This window comes from Denticeps clupeoides, chromosome 15 (assembly GCF_900700375.1).
Source record: "Denticeps clupeoides chromosome 15, fDenClu1.1, whole genome shotgun sequence".
Classification (NCBI taxonomy): domain Eukaryota; kingdom Metazoa; phylum Chordata; class Actinopteri; order Clupeiformes; family Denticipitidae; genus Denticeps; species Denticeps clupeoides.
In genome coordinates, this window is record NC_041721.1 from 17,158,241 (window position 1) to 17,178,297 (window position 20,057).

The window sequence follows — 20,057 nt, forward strand, 5'->3', positions numbered from 1 at the left end:
TTTATTTGTGAACTAAATGATTTGTGTACTTCAACATCCACAAATATTACGCAACATGTGTAACAACGCTGCCACCTACTGGGGATCACTGGTAATCAACGATGATCCAGAGGTCAAAAGTGAGCTGAACTGTTCCAGTAAAAATAAAAAGTAATTGAAATGATTCCAAATAAAAATAGTCATGATCGCTCTTTTATAAACTTTTTCAGGGGGTTCATCAGCCTGGTGTCAGCATAGCTTAAGAATAGATGTTGCAGAGATAAGGCATTCACGCATTAATAAAAAAACATTTAATTATTTTGCAAAAGACCTTTTAATTGAACAAAAGTATCTCAGATCTCACCACACTGTCATAATACAGTACCTTTACTGTTTCATCTATATTCATATATGCACCATATTCTTTCTTTGTTTATTATTATTATTTTTAAATAAACATACAGATGAAACCAGAATTTAAATAACAATAACAATGCTCATTGAACTTTGACATGAAAAAAATAAGTCAAAAACAAAATGAAACAGACTTATTGTTCAACAGATATAACCAACAGAAGTGTATATATTTCCTTATTAATCTTAAATCAGTGTTCACAGATAACTACATTAACAGTATAACTGATTTCAATAACAGTGGTGAGTCTGAAACGTGGGCAGGGCTTGGGCGTGGCTGGGGTGGGGCAGTGGGAGTCGTACATATGAGTAACTATGTGGGTGGCACATTTGGTTATACATCCACAAAACATTCACCTCAAACAATAAACAGGTTTCCCTTGTAATCTCCACACTTCACCACCAGAGGGCATTTTCTTCTCGTTTCCTCTCCAGAGAAGAATTATAAGAAACTGGACAATGATGGGTACCTGAGGCCTCTTAAATGCACACAGCCTCTCCATACACAGTTAGTAAAAGGAGCTCAGAACTGCAAACGTCCCCAAGTACTCCAGTTTGAGCCCCCAGCTGTTTCCCCGTCACTTCCAGGTTGTCCGGATTTTGCGTGATGAAGACAGGTTTTTGAGGTTCCTTGCTTGGAACCTCTTGATACAGACATTTGGCTAAAGCCTGAGTGGAAATAGTCTTGGAAGGACAAAGCTTTTTGTTTCTGCTTTTGTTGCTGTGCTGCAGAATGTTAATGTTCCCAGAAATGATACCACAGGCAAGAAGAACCAGAGAGGGGTGGAACTATCAGCCAAGGCAATGAGTGAGGGCTTAGAACAGTCACTTAGTGAAGGCCTTTTTTTTCGTCTTTTCGTACACGTCTTCTACTGAAAAACATCGGGAACAAGAAATTAAACGTAAGAAAAGTGAATGCAAGAGAGGTAAATGGATGAATAAGTTAAAACATACAAATAAAAAAACAGCAAAAATAAAAGACAGTCAGTCGTACCATCAAAATTCTCAAATTTGGTTTTTGAGTTCAAGTGACTAGACTCCATTTGTTACCATGGCTGTTTTTTTATGTAAAAAAAGAATAAAAGTAGTAACAGAAAAAAGGAAGCGAAGGTAGCTTTTAATTAAAACGGAGTGACAGAGCGACGGTGTAGTCATAGTGTAGGGTCTGGCACTAAGGCTTGCTGTCGGGTTAAGGTTCGGACGGAGGTCGGCAGGAAATCCCTCACTGCAGAGGCTTGACCAGGTAGAGTTTGTCTCCTTGTTCGCTGGTGAAGATGGGCGCCTTCTTGTAGTGCTCCACCAGCTCGTCCATGGTGCTGAAGCGCCGCTGGCCGATGCAGTACACCCCTTCAGACAGCTGCACCTTAAAGTGCTTGTTCTTGCCCGCTGCCTTCAGAGACACGGAGAAGTCGCTCGGCTGTGGAAAAGACAGGGACATTAGGAGGGAGGTACAGATTTTCAATATTATCACTATTAGCATATTTATTATAGGGTAATGGTTACACTTCTTACAATATGAACACAGAACTATAACACATTTACTACACTCATATTCGTATTTATGATTAATTAAAATAATTATAGCTATTATAACTGTTGTTATTGTGCACCATTTTATGTGCTCTTTAACCGGATGGCTGATTGGTTAAGTTGTTGGACCCGAAATCCAATGAAGTTTCCCCGTGGAGGTTCAAATCCTGCTCGCAGCCCAAAGCTGCTTTTTGGGGCAATGGTTGGGTAAGGAAGTGGCCCCGTAATCAGAAGGTTGCCGGTTTGAATCCCTGAACCGCCAGGGTGCCACTGAGCAAAGCACCGTCCCCACACGCTGCTCCCCGGGTGCTGTGCTGCAGTGTTTCACAATGACAATCACTTCACTTTCACTTTAATGTTTACGGCTTAGACGGCAAAAAATGTCACACATCCTAAAGTAAAAAACTGCCAGCAGAGGGAGCCATGCATCCACAATAATATCCACACACACTTTCAGCCATCAGCAGTACATCCATTCAACTACTTTACTTTACTTTACTTTACTTTACTTTACTTTACTTTATTTAGCAGACGCTTTTATCCAAAGTGACTTACAAGAGGAAGACACCAGCAATACTCGTTCGATTTCTATAGAATATTGAGTTTACAAACTAAGAGCCCTGATAAGGCTCAAACTTGTCAGTGAAGAGCATGCTCAGAGATAGTTAGGTGCTAGACGAAGAAAAATTATAATGTATTTATACATTTTTGTATTGTTTGTGCAATGTGTACGCATGTGCATGTGTAAGTGTTAGATTTGTCTGTAATATTTTTTGAACAAGAGGGTTTTCACCTGCTTCTTAAAAGTATTGATAGTCTCGGCTAGTCATGTGGAGGAATCCACCAGCCAGGGACAACAACGGAGAACAGAGTTGATTGGAATCGGAGACCCCGTGAAGAAGGAATTTTTAGTCTCCTTTCATTTGCAGATCTGAGAGGGCGTGCAGGAGTGTAGCTAGGTAGTATTGTATTGATATGGGGGGGTGCAGTTCCATTTACAGCCCTGTAGGCAGCATCAAGGATTTGAACTCAATGCGAGCAGCTACCGGGAGCCAGTGGAGGGAGGTAAGAAGAGGTGTAACATGGGTGTATTTTGGCTGATTGAAAATGAGACGGGCTGCCATATTTTGGATCATCTGGAGTGGTTTTATGGTGACTGCAGAGGCTCCAGCCAGGAGAGAGTTACAGTAGTCGAGTTTGGAGATGACCATTGCCTGGACGAGGAGCTGCGTAGCCTGTTGTGAGAGAAAAGGCCGAATGTTGCGAATGTTGTAGAGAGTGAACCTGCAGGATCTGGAGATCGCAGCAACGTGATGGTTCAAACTCAGTTTGTCATCTATCCAAACTCCAAGGCTTTTTGCAGATGCCGTGGGTGTTAACAATAGCGAGCCAATTTGAATTGAAAGGTTTTGCTGAGGAGAATTGTTGCCCGGAAAGATCAGAATCTCGGTTTTGGATAGGTTGAGTTGGAGGTGTCGCTCAGACATCCATGCCGATATGTCTGAGAGGCAGGCCGAAATTTTTGTTGCTATAGTAGCATCTTCTGGTGGGAATGACAGATAGAGCATAAGAGTGATAGGAGAAGCCATGTGATTGGATGATGTGACCAAGTGAGCGAGTGTATATTGAGAATAGAAGGCGGCCAAGGACAGAGCCCAAAATGTGACAGACCCCAAATGTGAAAACACACAGCCTCCATCCCTGTTATACCAACGGGTGTGAGAACAAGCACACTAGAGCATGAAAACAGGATCGGGTGAAGCGGTTTGGTAAAAGTTTTGGCTGTTTTAGCAGAGTTTAAAAGACTCACCGAAGACTCGCTGTCTCGAACCAGGAAGTCTCCCCCTACACCCCTCTCGTTGAGGGCACACTCGGCCTGGTGCCGTGTGATGTTGCCGTAGTACCAGTCCTTCCCGGCGAACTTCCCCGTGCGCGAGGGTCCCGTGTAGGTCTCACCGATATGCTGGGTGTGGTGAGAAGGGCCACCAGGCGCCGGCCCGTCGCTCAGGACCACCACGTAGTTCTTTGGCACCAGGCCCACTTGTCCCCGGCTGTTTTTGCATTTCCACCACTCCGGATCATTCTCTGGCTTCTCCAGCACCTCCATGGTCTCGCCCTTCTCAAAGTTCAGCTCCTCGTCCGTCACCGAGCTGAACGGGTAGAGCGTCTGCACCGTGTGGAGGACTGTGGGCCCCCGGCTCCCGTTGCTGAGACCCATACCCCTCGGTAGTCGCTGTGTGCCCGGGTACTTTCCGGCCAGTTGGTGCTCGCCAGCCGCCTCCTCCCCACCCTCCTCCTGAACGTAGTTGGACGGGAACCAGCCGACCTGGCCGGCGTAGCTGCCCCGCCACCAGCCATCGCTGCACTTCTCCATGACGACCACGCGGGTGCCCTTCACCAGCGTCAGCTCGTCCTCGCGGTCAGCAGCGTAGGCGAACTTTACGAGGGCTGGGACGTCCAGATCGTAGATGCGCTCCGCCCCTCCGCTCCCCCCGCCGCCGTTAGATGGGTACTCGGCATCGGTGCTTGGCGTGGGGGAGGCATCGCGCGTACTTGTCTTTCGCTTCGTCTTCCCAAGGCCTGAGTAAAAAAAAAAAAGGAGAATTGACAGAATGAGGGACTGAAAGATGGCAAAATAGTTCCCGCCAACTTGGGTCACGACCTTCCCTTAAATTTCCTGATTAGCTGTACCATTCAAACAACGCATGGGTGAAGTGACTGCCATTACAATAGTCACAAGAGCAGCAGGAAAGAGAAGGTTCCTTGAGCGTCAGGCTCAAAGTGACCAAATGTTGTGATGCTACGCTACAGGCATCTCCAAGATGGCAGGTCTTGTGGTGTGTCCCTGGTATGCGGTCCATCTCGTCCTGTCACACAAAAGACGTATTGCAGCATGCCGGGTGCTGGGGTGTGAGCCCTGCTCATCACCTACAAAAGGCATGCGAGCATCAGAAATGGACAGATGGACCGTGAAAGATGGTGGCTTGATTTGATGACAAACATCTTCAGGAGCGGTTGAGAAACTTTCATTCAAGGCCATGTTTCAAATTTGATTTGTCACATACAAGGTATGATATGATTGCAATGCTTTAAGCAGTGATGCTAAATGCCACAATGCCACAAATTCCAATCAAAAATATGAATGAGCACATGTGGAGTTATGTACTTAACAAAAGGTGGAGACCTGGCCTCCACAGTCACCGGACCTGAACCCAATCCAGATGGTTTGGGGTGAGCTGGACCAACAAGTGCTAAACACCTCTGGGAACTCCTGTTGGAAAAGCATTTCAGGTGATGACCTCTTGAAGCTCATCGAGAGAATGCCAAGAGTGTTCAAAGCAGTAATCAGAGCAAAGAAACTAGAATATAAAACATGTTTTTAGTTATTTCGCCTTTTTTTGTTAAGTACATAACTCCACATGTGTTCATTCATAGTTTTGATGCCTTCAGTGAGAATCTACCATGTAAATGGTCATGAAAATAAAGAAAACACATTGAGTGAGAAGGTGTGTCCAAACTTATGCCTGTACTGAATTTCAATTTTGCCAATACTGACTGAAATATTACCCCCTTTACATGCATGTGAGGTTATTATTTTCGAATGAGCTGTTCTCTGTAAAACAGCTTTGGTATTGGAGAGACATCTGTGAATTCACACAAGCCTCCACTGATTTCAATTTGATCAAAAGATTTATAGCACAGTAATAAAATATATTTATGCCTTTTAACATAAATTGTGTAATGGGGGCGTGCAGTTAGACACAAGACAGTTTTTTTTTTGTTCATAATCGGACGATCAGATGATGCGTAAAACAGCAGGAAGGGTAAGAATGGCTTTGGTGTCTGTCGTTGGTGACTAGACCACAGGTGTCCCGCTGGCTGTCCTGCTAAGAAACAATATACGGGCGATCAGGGCTCCGCTACATTTATCTGAGATCCGGTGCGCCATCATTATCCACCGCGTCGTATGTTCCTGTCCGTCTCGGTGATAGATCCAAACATATTAACATTTATGCTAAAAAAATAAATAAAAAGGTTGTTAGTTGTATCAGCGTGTAGTTTGCATGTTCTCCCTGTATTGGTCTCCTCCGGGTTCTCTGCTTTTCTTTCTGCATTCTGCATTTCTTTCTAAATTGTCTGTAGGTGTGGGTTTGTGAGTGAGTGGCGTGTGTGTGAGCCCTGCAGTGGGCTGCGTGAGTCTCCTGTGGGAAATCAGGTCCAGAGCTACAGACCACCACACTGACCAAACACAGTGGGGGACACGAAGACCTGATCTGCTGCTACCGACACTGGTCCCTCAGACTCTTTATCACTCCGGTCGGGCAGCAAACAATCCTGCCTTAACACTTTGTACCCTTTAGTCCGAAGGTCCGTGAGGGAACGTGCCTTTCAGGCCACATCCTGGCCCGCTGCCACGCCGACTCATGAATTATTAACCTGCGTGTGCACCCGGTCTCACATGGGTGTTTGGACACATGCAGTCCAAACTGTCACAACGTCTCAGGCCTGCAAACCAAGCCGACGCCCAATCAACGAGCCCGTTTAATGGAATGTCTCGGCCTGAATCCCGTCTGGTGCAGCACCTTAATAAATGTTATTAAGCGTTAAGTGCTGGGTGGTGTTGAGGTTCAGTTAAAAGCAGGTATAGGAATGCTTTTATGTAATCATGAATTATTTTTTGTTGTCTGCACACCGTAATTCAGTCAAGTGAAGTCTTCATGTCCGTTAGTGATTCGTTTTGATATTATTTATTTGACAGGTTAAATTAGAAGATGAGGAGGACAAAAATAAAAAAAAAGGTTTATCGCTGCATTAAAGAAGGCCAGCCATTGATTTTAGGGAGGCAGTGACCTGTCGAGGTATCACAGGCCCTGCGGAATCACAGGATTTCGGCAAATTCCAGCACTTAGCTCCTGTCACGAACCCCCCCCCATTCCGCCTTCATGAGCCACCCGGGACGTGAAGAGCAGATGACGGGGGGGCAGCGCCGCTGTTTCTCTATTTATAGGATTTCTTCAGGAGAAAAAAGAGAACTGCGGCTTGACAGACTTTGAGGTTTTAACCACGCGTCGGTATGTAGGACGCAGGCGGAAGTGGGGGACCTGAGAGGAAGAAAGAGAGATTTACGGGGCCGCGGTGACAGAGCCGTACCTGCCCGCTGACAGCCAATCAGCACGTCTTTCATGTGAATACCGCAGGAAACTTTGGAGGTGATCGAGGATGCAGAAAGCTACTGTCGCGGCATAAAGACAGTGGCCTACATCCCCAAACTTTAAAGGTGTTTTTTTCTTCTTGTTTCTTTAAATAGGGGAACACGGGGTGATGGTGGGGATGGGGTGAAGTACGAAAGATCATAGGCACCATAAATGGAATTTAGATAGATAGATAGATAGATAGATAGATAGATAGATAGATAGATAGATAGATAGATAGATAGATAGATAGATAGATAGATAGATACGGCAACACGGCTGGCTGGCAAAACCATTTGCTGATACTCCCTTTTTTGTCTAAATGTACAGATGTACTATAGGAAAAAAATGTCATATATACAGTACAGTAATATAACACGATTTCATTTTCCAGAGAGAGGGTGTGTTTTTGGGGGACGAGTCTCCGTGGGGTCATAGTGGAGGCAGCGTGGGTCCCCTGAATCTGCTGAGGTAAGAGGGTTTCTTACCCCGTCTCTCTCCCACTCTTCCCCCTCCAATGCATGTTTGTGTCCATGTGATCCCAGTGAACTTAGTGAGAACAGATTGACTGTTGAGGTTGTCAGGCTGGTTGGTGTGCTGTTATGTTATCTTTGGATGTGGGGTGGGGGACAGAACAAGCATGCAAACACACACACACACACACACACACTTTCAGGCACACCCTGTAGTAGCAAACTAATAATGCTACTCTATCCCTAATGATTCCAAGTGTCACAATAAAACTGGTTTCTGGTATCTGCTTTCTAATTGGACCGTGGTTCAGCCCTGAAGCAGGAAGTAGGGAAGGCCCGGTAACTTGTATCCATGAAATAACGGGGTCGTATTTCATTCTGGCAACAGAGCCATAAACTGTGCTTCCTTCTCAATTGCACACTCCTCTTTAAGTGGGAGAGGAATTATAAAACGGACACACAGGGCCCATTCCAAGCTCCCTGACTTTTTAAAGGTTTGATTTTCCTTTTTTTGTAAGTTTTTTTCTGAGCAATCCCGTAAAATTTGATTTCAGCATGCACAGGAGGTCTGTACTGAACAGCACCCAGCGAGCGAAAAAATCTGAAGATTAATATCGCACACAATGTTATCTGCTTTCTGGGAACTTGTTTTCTAAAAATGAGTCTCTCCATGGAGGTTTTTTCACTGCTTCTCTTATTGTGCTGAACACAAAACAGCTTTAAAGAGGAGCGGAGTTTTTTCCTGTCGTGTTGCGATTCGTCCACACTCTTAGCAATAAACTCATTTGATTCTTCAAATACGGCCAAACACACAGCACCTATAACTAAGCGTCATTTCACCAAGAACCAGATTTAAACTATATTGTATATACTGTTTTATACTGTTGGGAATCAAACTCCTTTCATGTGTCACATACTTGGCCCATAAATGTCCTCGAAGTCACTGTCTAAATGCTAAACTTGGCCCTTTATTGCATAAATGACACCAATATGTGTATATATGTATTTTCACAAAGTTTAAAGTTTTTCATTAGAACCAAGTCGTACGCCTCCATCTCTTTCATATCACATGGCCTTATTTACGCAGATTCGCTTCTCTCCGCCAATAAGCCGGTTGAAGGCCGAACATGGCAAGCGTGGCGCTGCGTTCTGAAATCCCATTGGTTTCTAAGGTGTGCGCACTGACTCCCAAGCCAAGATGGTGTAGAGGTTGATTACAGCAGTTATTATACGTTGGTTTAATTCAACCGTGCCGTGTTACCGCGACATCGCGAGGAATAAAACGCGCCAGAAGAGTGCGGTTTTGGACGTGCGTGGGAGCGGAGCTGTCAGATTCGACAGGCCAGAGAGGCAAAACCTCCGAAAGTGAAGTCTGCATGCAGTCTGTTTAACAATAACGTAAAGATTTACACTCTATATACTTACGACATCAGACGTGGAGCAGGTCGCGAATATCGCCACAACCCAGGTGAATAAGGGGAAAGTCGCGTGCACCATGAATCAAACTGGAGCGTCGCTGCTTGTTTTGTTACCCTGTATCAGAAGTGCCACTAATTAAAAAAAAAAAAAAAAAAAAAACGAGGTCACTGGGTCAGGGGTCGCATAATGACTCACGTCCTTGTGTCACCATCGGCGTTTACGGGGAAGAGGGAAGAGGAATCACAAGCTCGTTCATTAAGCACACATCATTAGGCCAGCGGCAAACAGATAGCTCAGCATCTAATAATCTATTAACGTACATGGATTAATTAATACCGAAGCGGCGGGGGCGGAGTTAGCGGCGAACTAGCTGTGGCAATGCGGCGGAGGAATCTCCTTCTGTCCAGAGCGGCCCGTTCGAAAGTCTCACAATCGTTCACGCTCGTCCTTCCCGCAGCCCTCGCAGGGCGAAGTTTTTCATTTTTAATTGGCCCGATGGCTGCACCCCCTTTGCGGTTTACTTATGGTCCCTTGCAAAACAGCCCATAAACACTGAGGCGATTATTCCTGCCATTAATCTGCGGCTCGAGTCTTGGCAGAAAAATAAAATGCAATGAAATTACACTTCACTAATTACTGTCCCTCCTCGACAGTGCCCGCATCGGCTTTCCCCTCAACCGACCCTTCCCAGCCCCGCCCATCTCCGAATCAAAACAACGAAAAAGGGAACCGAGATCAGCATTGTGTTCGCAAGTCCGGCCAGCTGATCCCTGCATGGGGCTGTACCAGCCTGACCCCTGCGGCGAGGGGGGGTGGGGCTACACAAGCAGACCATTATTCGGAGTGCTTGCCCATGGCTGCGCCGCAGTACACTTTTTAAAAGCAGCGTCAAATTTCGCAGGGAGGGAGAGTAAAGTCAGGAGCTTGTGGTTGCTCAAGTAGTTTAACACACCTTGTAGATCTAAAAAAAAAAATTCGACTTAATTCAGTCAAGAATAACAGCTTTTGGTGACCACAAGTGCATCATTTGTTCTTTTGCATTCAATTGACAATCCAAAATCTGAAAATTACATTTGGAAATGTATAAATAAAGGTTGCTTCTTCATTTTTTTATTTTTATTAAAAAAAAATTAAGCAAATGAAAAATTATCACACCGAACACGGGCTTATTAATAACATTTTTTTTTTTCAAGAACCATGCGTCTGTTTTGGGACCAAAAGATAACACACAAGTGTTTATACTTCAAAGTGCCAAGTGGCCAAGTGCAGCCCAGACTACCCCGGCAAGATATTCATGCGATCGCATTACAAACTTTCTTGGTGCTTGTAGTTAGTAAACTGTCAACTTATGATATCATCTCCAAATATGAACACTTTTATAGCACATGTATTATGCAGTTTCTATTACATGATAGTGTGTGTGTGTGTGTGTGTGTGTGTGTGTGTGTGTGTGTGTGTGTGTGTGTGTGTGTGTGTGAGAGAGAGAGACTGCAGACAGACTGTTTGGTGACACTGCTGCCTCCTCCAAACCAGAAGGCCTTACGATAGTTGATCTGCTGGTGGCCTGCATTACTGGGGCAGGTTTATAAAAAAAGAAAATAAAAAATAAATGTGCGAGTTTGAGGTAAGTAGGTCAGCCCTGGATGAGGCCATGAAAAATGCATGAGAGCAAATGAAACTAATGGCGCTGTGTTAGGGAAAACTAGACCTGGCACCCACAGGAGAAGCGGGATATGACCTCAAGCAAAAAAAAAAGACTTAACTATATACAAACAAGTCAAAAGCACAAAAACTGTCAAGTCTGGGCACAATCTGCCAGACATAAGTAATTCAGACTGCAGCAGCAGTATTCCCTGCTCAGATCAATACCGCAGCGACTGAAGGGGGAATGGGACACCCACGTTGGAAGGGAATCCTGCAGTGAACCTTTGCCCAGTCATTTATGTGGACAACCAGGCCGATTAAAAGCAGTTAAAAACAAGACCACTGCTGATTAAACGACATTTTGAGCTTCAGAAAACGGTACATAACATTCTTTTCCCTTTCGATTCACTTTTCATGTATTGCTGATGATTGTAAAAAAGTAATCTCCCCGTCCCTGTAGGCATAACTTCACCCACACCAATACACTTTCATTTATGACCTAAAGAACACACATTATGGATGTAGATACACAAATAATTTTTGAATTTTAGATTTTTGAAAAACCGAGGAACGGAGCTCAGGTTAGATGTAAAGGCAAGACTTTAAAAAATAATTGTATTAACCTTTCTCCTGGTTGTAACCAGTTATTAATTATATAATAATATCATGCTAACCCCAAAAATCCTAATGTCAGTCTTGGCAAGATCTACAAGAAAACATCCTATTTATCTTTTAATTTCTAACCGTCTGGCCACAAAGATTTTCGGACTAGAATAATAAACGCGTTCTGAATTGGGAATTGTGCGCGAGTAACCCGTAGATCCCACTGAGCCAAGCCATATGTAAAACCATGCTGAAAGGAAAGCCCTACGAACATCGGGTGTGTGCGCTCAACTTTGTCCCACCCTTCCGTTTTTCAACCAATACGCCATATTGTGCGGAATATGTGGTTTCTGTGCATTGCGTGGTCTTAGCGTGGCGGCCTTCAATGCAAGACTTGGGTTTCTTGCCTCTTTCCTGGTTTTCCCAGATTTTGCCCACCCCCGTTGGCAGCACCACCACGTCAGACATGTCACATCGTGACACTAGCTTTGATGGTAAGTAGCAGGGGGCAAAACCCAGTTGCAACACCAGAATAAATGGTCTGTTCCACTGACAGAAGAAACCTAAAACTGCAAACATCCATTAGTTCCAGTGGACAGCTGACTAAATGACATTCCGAGTCCAAAATCTTAATTGTCCAATGACATGCGGTATCAAATCACGCGGCAAGATTAAGAAACAAAGTCACCATACAAAGACTGATGATGGCAATCTCTGGTTTCCATGGAAACGACGTTTTTTTTTTAGCATGCAACACTTTCTGTCCTAATTGCTGACTATCTTTTAAAAAAAAAATAGCAAATTTATTCATTTAAAATGCAGGTGCTCGGGCGGCGTCGCCAAAATTATCCGCAAGTGATGGAGCGACGCCGGCAAATGACAAATCCTCTCAACTCACACAAGGGTGTCTCTCATGATGCGGTACGACATGCGGTACGACAGATACGGCGCTAACACCCCTCTGAAGTTAACTCGTTAGCACGCCGCTCTCGCTGTGACATAACCGAATCCTGACCAGATTTCTGTCCCTATTGGCGATGCCGTCCGCCGCCGCGGTGCATTATGCATGGACCTCCAGCCAGCTTCTGTCATTTGGTCTAACGACGGGTCCACTTAATCCCTGATCCTTCAGGAACAAGCTTGGCTGATGGGAGGGTCACTTGGAGCTGGACACCTCCTGACTTCTCACCGTCTGTCTCACGGGATCGAACCGCAGTCTCTCTACTGGATACATATGACCTCCTGACTAAATTATGACTTGATAATTAAAGCTCCTGAAAGGGCCTGAAAAGCCCCAAAAACAGTCTTCTGCAGCTCGAACCTTGAGCTGGATTTACATGACCGTTTAATGCTGTACGTCCTTGCTGTGCACCGCAGTCGTATATTTAGTGGAGAACAGAGCAACTCAAAGGCCCATCTCCTATCGGCATCGTCTGGTCTGACAGCCCGAGACCAGCAGCAGACTCTACTGACAGTCTCCTCCTGTCTCCACCGTCTCGTCCGCCGCACTCACGTCTGCAGAAAGACCTGACAGCTACTAGTATACGAAGCTCCACTACAAAGCAGACCTTTACGGGCCACATGAACACACTAGAGGATCCCAATATAGTATAAAAAGGAGCCAATAATAAGCTTGCATTGTTAATAAATAGATTATACATCTATCTGTCTGTTAGTAGCCTAGTGGGTAACACACTCGCCTATGAACCAGAAGACTCAGGTTCAAATCCCACTTACTACCATTGTGTCCCTGAGCAAGACACTTAACCCTAAGTTGCTCCAGAGGGGGACTGTCCCTGTAACTACTGATTGTAAGTCGCTCTGGATAAGGGCGTCTGATAAATGCTGTAAATGTAAATGTCTGGTAATACCGTGTGATACCAAGTTCCTGATTTCAGCTGAATCAGTCTACCGACCAAATTTGAGATGATGGTGGAGGCTCGAACAACACAAACACTGACCTTAGTAGACTCTGACACATTTGCTTACACTTACGACATTTCTTTTTACACACTAAGGTTGTAAAATCCTCCCCTGACAACAGCGCATTAAAAATGAAACGCGCATCTCTGCATCGGATTGGCTGTTACGCTCGTCCACGATCCATGCGGAGCGCAGCCGAACGTGTTGTGACACATGTGCCACAGGTAGCGCGGAACGGGGCTGAGTTACGGGCATAGCCGGGGGCCACTGCGGTGACCGAACGCATCCCGTCCCCATGGGGGGGAGGAAATAAAAAAAAACACCCCGTCTGTCACGGAGGCCACTGTCCGCCAGCGCTTCATCCTCGCTGAGGAATACGGGCCCTGCTGCTCTATCGGCACCCCCGGCAGAGCCGTTCTCTTCCCCCAGGCCTTACCTGGTGCATGCTGGGAAGCTAATTAAACAACGGAGGAAATCTCTTAGCGCTTCCTACCTTCGCTTAGGGTCAACAGAGCTAAAGCTACCCGTCTACGGCGCAACTATGTGGATAATGATGGCCATCATACGGCATTACTCTTCAAAACGGGCTTTCCCACGTCCACAGAGACAAGCATCAAGGCTGTGCAAGTAATTAAAAGTCTTGCTAATCCTTTGCCTTCCCCGGTTTAGCACAAATCGTGATTAATAGTTAAGACTAAAACTTGCTATAATGCATGTTTAAAACTATAACGGTGGGAAAGAGGACAAGGACTTGACCCTCGCATGTAGGCCTATGTGGTGAAGTGCTCTAGTTGGGCAGTCATTTTCAAAACTAGACTAAGTATGGTTTACAAAATAAAAACTAGAGTAAAATTTCTCTTCGTTTTCTATGCCGAAAACGAGACGAGATGCTGTTTCCTCTTGTTTAATCACGTTATTATATCGCGGTTTATGTTTCCTGTATGTCTTATCTGGTCACACAGATGACGTCACTTCCCGGCATTAACTAGGTTTCAGGATACTTCTGATGGGTGAGCAGATGGCTGGGAGAAAACGATGAAGTGATCTTTACAATGAAGGTAAAAAGAAAACAGAATGTGCGCTCAAAGAACATGGAACAAATCAGAACATCTTCCATATCTGGAATGGATGTATTCTTGAGTCTGTATGATAACAATAATATAATAATATGATAACCTTGTTTTAATTATGAAATGAGTTTGACTGAAAAGCAAATGTAGTTTTTATCTGTTCTACTTGGTGCTTGTACAATATTGCCTGGGTTAAATAGAATTGTATTACTAAAAAGAGACTAAAATACAATTTTCATTAACTAAAAACACTAAAATGTCATCAGTTTTTTGTTGGCTAGACTGAAATATTCATGGATAATTCAGACTAAAACAGATTTTCAGTGGATTAAATCTTAACCAAACTAAAATGGAAATGGATGTGACTAATAAAGACTAAAATGACAGCTGGACACAAAATTATGACGTGCCACCAAAAACAACTATACTTACCAAGTGTGTCTTTGAGGTTCTTTACCAATGATCCCTTCTTCAGGCTGTTCTTGCGCTCCACATAGTTGGATGGGACATAACCTGTCTTGTTGGAGGCGTTCCGCACTCGCCACCACGTCTTGGAGTCATCTAGGAGCCAGAGGCGCTCATTTTTCCGAATGTCAAGTTCCTGGTCCTGCTGCGCCGTGTAGTCCCACTTGGCGATAACAATCACCTCCTCCGTCATCTTTCATGGAGTCCCTCTAGAGAAAGGAGACAACAAGAGGTCAGGAGGGCAGATTACCATCTCTCACTATGCTGTGGCGGGATTCATCTATTCATCTCACTATGCTGCTGTCTCCTTCCCTCATTAGCGCAGAGGAGCTGAAGCAGAGTCCACCGGCCCGACTGCCTCCACGCGTCAACATGCCTGCCGGCAGCGTACAGATGTTGGCGGGTTTGCACTAATGCTCCGTCTTCGACTAAACGCCTGGCAGAGAGACCCATTCACTGCTGTCACTTCTTCTGCGCCAACACCTTTAAACGTACGTCAGCGGCCCCCAACTACAGCAAACCCGAACCCAACGTATGGCCTGTGCCTCTTTCCCACACTCGTGTCTCTAGTTTCAAATGATGTTATGATTAATCATGATTAATTGTGTAATAAGGAGTATCTAGTATATAATTTGTGCATTAATATGAATATGCATATATAAAACACACACACACATATATACACACGTACATAGATATTACAGGGTGGTAGTAGCCTAGTGGGTAACACACTCGCTTATGAACCAGAAGACCCAGGTTCAAATCCCACTTACTACCATTATGTCCCTGAGCAGGACACTTAACCCTGAGTGTCTCCAGGGGGGGGACTGTCCCCTGTACTGATTGTAAGTCGCTCTGGATAAGGGCGTCTGATAAATGCTGTGAATGTAAATATATACATATATACATGAATGCATTCAAGTAAACATTAAAGCCTTTAAATGCAGTGTGCAAAAAAAACTATTTGGCATAATAGAGCACATTTATAATCCACTTTATTATGCGTACACATGATTGCAGGGCCAAAGAAACTGCATTACATGAAATTGGTCATAGTGCTAGAGACGTTGCACACCTTCTGCAGTACACTACATGTTCAACATTAGCACATTAGCTGAAATGAAATTAGGTGAACAAAAGTGTGCTCTGGGTCTCTTAGATCCTTACATTCCAACTACAGCTAAATACAAATCTTTCTTCTTGGAGTCTATTTATTTTAGGGTTGCCAAAGTTGATTAATAGCAGTTATACCTTGACAAACCTACGTTTATTCTCCTTAACCTGTTGAACCTTTGCACTGAATAAATAGTAGCGACTACATTTATTCATGTGATTAAAGGGCTTAAATTATATTTTAAAAAATGTGACATCACGGAACATTTAACTTCCCAAGCTGAAGCACTTCTCTTTTGCAGTTTCCACTCTTTTTGAGCCTCTTAAGCTCCTTACATGCGCTAAATAATTTAGCTCCATGCTGAGCGAATTGCCGTGCTGTAATAAATGTGTCCATAAAGGCAGCCTACACGCGCAGCACAGAGAGAGGGGACATGGAGCCGAGGCAAAGCCGCTGAAGTGACAGTCGCGCCGAGGCGTCTTTAGCGCTCCCGGCGCGGGCGCCTCCATATGGCCCTCCAGGCCTAATAAGGAATAAATAAAACAAATCCGGAGGAATACGCGCCGCTGCGCTGCGTGTCAACAACAGAAGGTCGGGGACCCAGCGGGGACGAGAGAGAATATTGAGGTTAGCAGTAACCGACAGAGGGAAAAAAAAGGGATTAGGTACTTCAGAGAGGTAAGGACGGAAGGAGATGGCTCCCCCGCAGCTGACGGCTTCTTTCCCGGGTCCAGAGGGACGTGCGCCGCGGGCGTGGCCAGGGCCGTCAGATAGTTGCCAAGGGAACCGTGGGCAGAATGGCCGGACGTCTGTCACGCACGCACTGCCAACTTCGTGGAACCCGCGTGTTCTAGAGGCTCCCACGTTTCAGGAGAAGAGGACCCTTGAGGAGCCGAAGCCGCCACGGTGTTTTCACACCAGGCGTTTAACAAACCTCCGGAGACCATTAACAGTCAACAATCACCGCGGTGGGCCGAGGCTGCACGGGTTGGACTGGGACCCCCGGGGCGAGGTCAGGAATCAGAGGTGTGGAAAGTGCTCGTCACGTTCACGCACAATTAATTCTCACGTAAATAATGTAATAATATGAACCATTCAAAATTCCAAAAGCAGAAAAAGAAATAAATATGTCAGTTTGCTTTATTAAAAATGTGCAGGATTACGCACCCACAACTCAGTTCAGCAAAAGAGGAGGATATACACTTCACAATGAAGGAGTGATTCATTGTTACACGTGACACACCGCAGTACAGCAATGACGGTGAGAAGCCATGACAGGTGCCCGCGGAGCAGTGTGTGGGGACGGGACCTTCAGTGGAACCTTGATGGTTCAGGATTCGAACCCGCAACCCTTCAGTTACGGGTCTACTTCCTTACCCGCCAGGCCACCACTGCCCGACACTGGACTACGTCTCCTCGTGGACAGTCTTGGCCACCTCCTGGTTTAAGTGTTTATAAGATTTTTGGGAAAAACAAATTCGGCTTTGTCAAAAATGAATCTGAAAACTAAAGTGGTTCACTCCAGTGAGTGCTGTCCCCTAATCAGAATGCAGGAGAGAAGAGCGGCAGACTCGCTATGGAAAGCTCAGCACACCCTGTTTGCCAGGGAATGATGTCACGCTCCTAGACCACAATTCCGCAAGCGTTGCCGGGAGGGGCCGCCCCTCCGGGGGCCCGCAGCAAAACCATCAACACCCATCCATCCAAAGCCATCGTGACAGGTCTGTAATGACTGGCTGACGGGTGAAGTGCCATCGTAATGCCATCCTGGGGTCAACGACCTGCATTTTTCATGAAGCATTCAACAGACCGCCTCAATTCTGGCCATGTTTCCAGGACTCCCTCAATATCTTGTCCGTACGGATCAGAAAGACCCTCGGGGCATTTCCAGTAGGTCCGGGCCGTCACCTGTCATCGCTAATCTTACACGTTCATTATGGTCCTCCTGGCAGGCGGATGAGGTGAGATGGAGGATTTTTTTTTCTTGAATGAAGATATATTCCAGCAGTGTTCCAGCATCTGCTTGAAAAATGGAATCTGAATCATTTTTTTCTTCTTTATCATTCAAAAGCATTTCTTGCTTTTTATGTAAATCCTTAGGATGTCTTAAGATTGAAAATGCACAAAAATGATTATTATTTCAAAGTTTTAGAATTCATGGCTTGTATAACCTGCACTGCTCAGGTAACCACAGAGCCGGTTGTGCATGCATACACTCATGTGGCATTTAAATGGGCCTACAAGCAAACCAACTTCACCAAGGGCAGCATCATTTAGCGCCATTGTGTAATAAATGTGCCGTGAAAATAAATACATAAACAAAACCCTACTTCTCTCTGATGGCTGCACTGAACAGCTAAGAGACTGTGGCTATTGACCTGGAGCAAACACACAGTGTGTGTGTGTCTGTGTGTGTGTGTGTGTGCGTGCATGCACATCTGTGCATGTGTGCTTGTGTGTGTAAAAATGCATGATCTGTTTACATGTGCATATGTGCGCGAGAGAAAAACTGATTGTGTGTGTTTAAACTGTGTGAAGAAGGTGTGTGTCCGTATGTGCGAGATGGAGTGAGAAGAGTGTGCACATAATTATGCAGGAGTGTGCACAAGTGTGAGAAAATGGATTGCAGGCGCTGCATGTGGGCAGCAGACTCAAGTGTTTGCTCCTGTGTGTGTGTGTGTGTGTGTGTGTGTGTGTGTGTGTGAGTGCGGACCCTTGCTGTGAAACACTCTCAAAATATACACATACCAGCAAAAGACAGAGAACATACAGTGCTCAGCATAAATGAGTACACCCCACTACATTCACCATTTACATTTAGTTTCCTTTCTGAAGCAATGTTCTCTACGAGATACCGTACTACAAAATACTCCTACAAATGTGGGACATTGACTGCCAATACAATTTGTTAATTTGCACACACAAATCCTAACAAATCCATTTAAGCCCATGAGTAAAAATGAGTACACCCCAATAACAGTCTTGGGAGAAAAGCCACGCTTGAGACTACAACATTCGAATTAACAGGCATTCAACCACAGTGGAGTCTAATGATTCATTTAAGAGGTGTCCAGCAGACCGGTGACTATAAAAACTCAACATGCTGTCAGCAATGGCTCCACGTGGAAGAGAAATCATTTCTTTACACAAAAAAGGTGAAGGCTACAAGAAGAGCAGCAAAGCATTACACATCAGTCTCAATACTCTAGCAAAAGTGATCCAAAAACTGCAACCATCTTACAGAGACGTCCAGGCCGTCCCCGAAAGTTAACACCTCGACAGGAGCGTCTTCTGAAGAAAATGCACGTTCCATACGACGCACGCTGAAGAGGAATGGCACGCATGGGTATCGTCCACGAAGGAAGCCTCTCCTAAAAAAAAAGCACACCTAGGATTTGCTAGGGCCCATGCTGAAAGAGATGAAGGCTACTGGGACTCTTCACTCTGGAGTGATGAGACAAAGATCACTGTTTTGGAGTCGTAAAGGTGAGGACTTCAAAGAGAAATGAATTGTGCCTACAGTTAAACATGGCGGTGCCCCTATGTGGAGCGGCATGAGTGCTGCTGGTGTTTCTGCAGAAGAACAGGGAGATGGTGATTGAATGGCCAAGTATGTCTCCTGACCTGAACCCAGTCGAACAAAGCGGTGAATTTGGAAGCGGCAAGTTGAGCATCACTCTCCATACAGCATCCAGGCTCGAAAAGAGGTGATTCATAAAGAATGGAAAAAGATGGATGATGCAATGTGTCGCCAACTTGGAAAAACACGGTGGTCATACAAAATACTACATGTAGTAGTTTTTGTTGCAGGGTGTATTCAATTTTGCTTCAACCAGTTTTAGTAAAACTGAAGATTTTGTGATCTAAGTTATAGTATTAACCTTAATTTCATGTTATGGAGTTAAACAAGTGTTCAATAAAACCCAGCCTTGAGAAATTTCTGGAAATCGTTCTTTTGTTCATTGAGCTACTGATTAAATTCGTACTTTTTAAAGGGTGTGTACTCATTTATGCTGAAAACTGTATATCTTCACCAAGAAACTGTGTTAATGAACCAGAATTTTTATTGCAGAGCTCTGTGTGTGTGTGTGTGTGTGTGTGTGTGTGTGTGTGTGTGTGCGCATCGGAAGGGTCTCCAAGGAGCGATTGGGAAGCCAAAAAGCCGCCCTGCTTCACCAGTTTTTACGTGTGTGAGGCTGCTGAAGCCCAAATTGTGGGGGGAAAAGCGAGC

General features: G+C 45.0%; 1 protein-coding gene across 8 annotated transcripts in view; it reads right to left on the reverse strand.

The window, feature by feature from the left end:
* Positions 1 to 294: 294 nt before the first annotated feature.
* Positions 295 to 20,057, reverse strand: part of nck2b (NCK adaptor protein 2b) — a 52,262-nt gene continuing 32,499 nt past the window's right edge. For 2 of the 8 annotated variants that reach the window (XM_028954888.1, XM_028954886.1), the window contains exons 2-6: positions 15,006 to 15,148; positions 14,680 to 14,921; positions 3,734 to 4,503; positions 1,620 to 1,810; positions 295 to 1,265 (exon numbers count right to left, since the gene is read on the reverse strand). In XM_028954888.1, the coding sequence (XP_028810721.1) occupies positions 1,223 to 1,265; positions 1,620 to 1,810; positions 3,734 to 4,503; positions 14,680 to 14,905 (1,230 nt within the window). In that variant the 5' untranslated portion in view covers positions 14,906 to 14,921; positions 15,006 to 15,148 and the 3' untranslated portion in view covers positions 295 to 1,222. Of the gene's footprint in view, positions 1,811 to 3,733; positions 4,504 to 14,679; positions 14,922 to 15,005; positions 15,449 to 16,495; positions 19,074 to 20,057 lie in introns of those variants that run through there. The other 6 variants (XM_028954883.1, XM_028954889.1, XM_028954885.1 and 3 more) reach the window with 5 other exon arrangements.